The 4650-nt window shown below is 42.6% G+C and overlaps 1 protein-coding gene across 1 annotated transcript; it reads left to right on the forward strand.

Moving 5' to 3' along the window:
- Nucleotides 1–508: 508 nt before the first annotated feature.
- Nucleotides 509–2197, forward strand: LOC134623299 (translation factor GUF1, mitochondrial-like). Its single transcript, XM_063468450.1, has 3 exons — nt 509–884; nt 1198–1309; nt 2055–2197. The coding sequence occupies exons 1-3, from the start codon at nt 699–701 to the stop codon at nt 2195–2197; spliced, it is 441 nt and encodes a 146-aa protein (XP_063324520.1). The 5' UTR covers nt 509–698.
- Nucleotides 2198–4650: the final 2453 nt, after the last annotated feature.

Below are 4650 nucleotides of genomic sequence, written 5' to 3' on the forward strand. Positions count from 1 at the left end.
GAGGCATAATCTATTCTTGTGCGAGAGGCAGTTTCGTTGTCATAGCAACTGATATCCATTTTTATCCTTCATCTGACAGCCTGAGTGGGCGGGACTTCCACCTGTCAGTTATTTCCAAAGGTATTCTTATGCGGTGATAGTTGACCCCTGGACGCTTTCGAAGGTTTCAAACGTGAGTGTAAAAATATTATTGCGACATTAATCACTATGGACACTGCTGTATAATATTTAGAAAAGCATTAGCCTGACCTGGGGTCGTATTAGCCTTTTTTTTGCAGCCTTTCACATGAACAGCAGCAGTCTAGCTAGCTTTATCGACATTAGAGTCATCTCGGCAGATTATAAGGGAAGTGCGCTAACCTTTGCTGAGTGTACATTTGAATTAAAGAGATACTTTTGCTTTCTGTGCTGGACTAAACGAAAACGGAAGTTATTGTAAGGCTTCCTCTTGTCGTGTTGCGCCTCTCTTGATAAACGAACAACATTTCCCAGAAGTCCTTGCCGCTGACCTGTCACCCAAAATGTCAGCCCTCTGAAAGCAAATGCGCCGGGGTTATTATGATTACAGTGCTCTTTCTTTTAAAGTTTCGTTTATATATATAAATTCGTATATTTAATTTTATCGTGTGAACATTACATCATCATTATTTCTCCTCCCTGTCTTCTTCATGGCGTGAGGCTACAAGCGGAACCGAAACATGTCGTTTTCTATGGTGAAACGGTGCTGTGGGACGCCCCTGTTTAGACGTGTGCTGCAGTTTAAAATGTGCAGAAGGAAGAGTCAAGACTCTAATGTGACCTACACAGTGTTCAGACACCGCTGGATGAAAGCACTGCCTGTGCTATGCAGCAGCTCCAGGAGGCTAAGCACCCAGTCCGACAAGGTAATAAACTGCAGGGACCTGGTACTGTCAGTGTGAACTAGATACAATAAACATTGATAATGATAATATTAATAATAATAAGCAGGTACACTGTTGTTACAGTTTGGAAAGGATTCTGAGAGTACAGCCAAGAAGCTGTACAGTCATAAAGTTGTTGCCTCCATTAGCCAGTAGCTCTCTGTTTGTCGCCCCCAGAGAACCATAAGCTGCAGTTACTGAACCAAGTGTGCAGCATGGCTTTAGGTGGAGTACCATAATACAGCTGTTCAGTGCCTGTCAGTAGTTAGCAGGCTTCTGCTGTTTTGCTTTTAAGGATGCTGTGGACCTGTCCAAATTCCCTGTGGACAGAATCAGGAACTTCTGCATCATCGCCCATATTGATCACGGGAAAAGCACCTTGGCTGACAGACTGCTGGAAATGACTGGTATGTTTGCTCTCCACACTCTACACTGTCAGCTTTTCACTTTTTCATTTTTTAGCAAATCCAAATCATAATTTATTTTTATTTTTTTAAACGTCCAGGAGGTAGAAGTTAATGACACAAACCGTAATATTGCTCCTGTCGAGAGTGTTCCATGTATGAAACTCCACAGTGTTCTCTAGTTAAGGGTAAAAGTAACAAAGAAACAAATGTGAGGCAAAGAGCAGGGTTGTGTGATGCAATGTGACACATGTTTCTGATGCTAAGAGGTGGTCTGAAATTTGAGAAATAAACGCATCCAAAAACGGGAGAAACTTGGAATTTAATGTGTGAGGACAAATCAGTTGTATTTGACTTTGGTTTCATTTCAGCATAACTAAGGATTGAGGAGAGCGTGACTTGATGGCTTTCTACAATTGTCAACGTGTTGTAGCTGTTTTCAGCTGCTGCCTAGTCTGGAGTTCACCATACATCACTGCTACCCTTTTTCACACACACTTCATTTGAGACTCACGTGTACTCTGTGACTTAAGTTCATATTCTTCCCTGGGACATTATGTCAGTATATGAGCGATGTGGTATGAGCAATCTAAAGTATGACCCCTGGTCACCCTACTCCTGCAGCTGGAGGCCCGATAGCACCTCTCACACACGTCAGAGAACGCCCGTCAGCAGTTCACATTTTTTGGTGTCGCATATGTTGAAACTAATTCATGTCATTTTCACTGATGGTGTGACTGACAAACAGGTGCTATAGCGAAGACGGAGAAGAACAAACAGGTGCTGGACAAGCTGCAGGTGGAGCGAGAGAGGGGGATAACCGTAAAGGCCCAGACAGCGTCTTTGTTTTTACAACCACGAGGGGCAGCGGTACCTCCTGAACCTCATTGACACCCCGGTAAGGAGAGGTGTACGTTGGTATACTAAGTAGCAAGTTCAATAGAACCGGGCTTTGTTGCGTTAACTGGCGCGACGAACCTAAAACCCCCATCACAGCTGACAGGTGTCACAGTGGCAGTTATCAGCTTTCTTTGTTATCTTTCTGCTTCAGGCTCTCTGTGTGCTCACAGAGCTGTTGCATGCATCGTTTCACTCTCTTTTTCCACCAAATCAAAAGAGCTACACCCTTCTCCACTCAGAGACATTATCAGAGGAACAGGTGCTGCAGATCTATAATGAGCATTCAAATAAAACACTTGCTGCAAGTATGATGAGAGTAAAGCTGAGAAAAGTCATTAACCAATCACCACTTCACTTAGTGGAGAAATAAAAGAATATTTAGTATAATATATTTACTTTAGCGCTTCCTGACAGTCGATGTGACATTTGCCATCAGGTCAAAGTGAAATTTATCTTATTGATTGAAAAGGTATTCTTGGTGATAAATAGCTTACAGACTGATCAATGTTCAAGTCTGAGCTCGTTTGTTCCAAATCTATCTGCGTAAAAGAGCCTCTGCAGCATTGGGACCAAGAATAAAAACATTTATAGATTTTCTGCATCACCAACTGAATACATGCAAATTCGCATAACAATGTGAACACACAGTTTGCACTGCTGTAATTTTAGAGCATGGCTTCCTCCATCTGTCTTAGCTCAAAAGTTTGCATGTATGAAATACAGTCAGGTCCATAAATATTGGGACATCGACACAATTCTAACATTTTTGGCTCTATACACCACCACAATGGATTCCAAATGAAACGAACAAGACATGCTTTAACTGCAGAGTGTCAGCTTTTATTTGAGGGTATTTACATCCAAATCAGGTGAACGGTGTAGGAATTACAACAGTTTGCAAATGTGCCTCCCACTTCTTGAGGGACCAAAAGTAATGGGACAGAATAAGAACCATAAATCAAACATTCATTTTTTAATACTTGGTTGCAAATCCTTTACAGTCAATCACAGCCTGAAGTCTGGAACACATAGACATCACCAGACGCCGGGTTTCATCCCTGGTGATGCTCTGCCAGGCCTCTACTGCAACAGTCTTCAGTTCCTGCTTGTTCTTGGGGCATTTTCCCTTCAGTTTTGTCTTCAGCAAGTGAAATACATGCTCAATCGGATTCAGGTCAGGTGATTGACTTGGCCATTGCAAAACAGTCCACTTCTTTCCCTTCAGAAACTCTTTGGTTGCTTTTGCAGTATGCTTTGGGTCGTTGTCCACCTGCACTGTGAAGCGCCGTCCAATGAGTTTTGAAGCATTTGTCTGAATATGAGCAGATAATATTGCCCGAAACACTTCAGAATTCATCGTGCTGCTTTTGTCAGCAGTCACATCATCAATAAATACAAGAGAACCAGTTCCACTGGCAGCCATACATGCCCACGCCATGACACTTCCACCACAATGCTTCACTGATGAGGTGGTATGCTTAGGATCATGAGCAGTTCCTTTCCTTCTCCATACTCTTCTCTTCCCATCACTCTGGTACAAGTTGATGTTGGTCTCATCTGTCCATAGGATGTTGTTCCAGAACTGCGACGGCTTTTTCAGATGTCGTTTGGCAAACTCTAATCTGGCCTGCCTGTTTTTGGGGCTCACCAAAGGTTTACATCTTGTGGTGAACCCTCTGTATTCACACTGGTGGAGTCTTCTCTTGATTGTTGACTCTGACGCACATACACCTGCCTCCTAGAGAGTGTTCTTGATCTGGCCAACTGTTGTGAAGGGTGTTTTCTTCACCACGGAAAGGATTCTTTGGTCATCCACCACAGTTGTGTCCCGTGGTCTTCCTAGTCTTTTGGTGTTGCTGAGCTCACCAGTGCGTTCCTTCTTTTTGGGAATGTTCTAAACAGTTGTTTTGGCCACGCCTGATGTTTTTGCAATCTCTCTGATGGGTTTGTTTTGTTTTTTCAGCCTAATGATGGCTTGCTTCACTGGTAGTGACAGCTCTTTGGATCTCATCCTGGCAGTTGACAGCAACAGGTTCAAAAAGCAAACAGCACACTTGAAATGAACTCTGGACCTTTTATTTGTTCATTGTAATTGGGGTAATGAGAGAATAACACACTCCTGGCCATGGAACAGCTGAGAAGCCAATTGTCCCATTACTTTTGGTCCCTTAAGAAGTGGGAGGCACATATACAAACTGTCATAATTCCTTTACTGTTCACCTGATTTGGATGTAAATACCCTCAAATAAAAGCTGACAGTCTGCAGTTAAAGCACATCTTGTTCGTTTCATTTGGAATCCATTGTGGTTGTGTATAGAGCCAAAAATGTTAGAATTGTGTCGATGTCCCAATATTTATGGACCTGACTGTATATTCTTTCTGCAGAGGAGATATTGAACTCTTTAAGAGCACTTCCACATAGTTACAGACATACTGTTGAAACT

Source organism: Pelmatolapia mariae, unplaced genomic scaffold, assembly GCF_036321145.2.
Source record: "Pelmatolapia mariae isolate MD_Pm_ZW unplaced genomic scaffold, Pm_UMD_F_2 NODE_ptg000543l+_length_30324_cov_1, whole genome shotgun sequence".
NCBI lineage: Eukaryota > Metazoa > Chordata > Actinopteri > Cichliformes > Cichlidae > Pelmatolapia > Pelmatolapia mariae.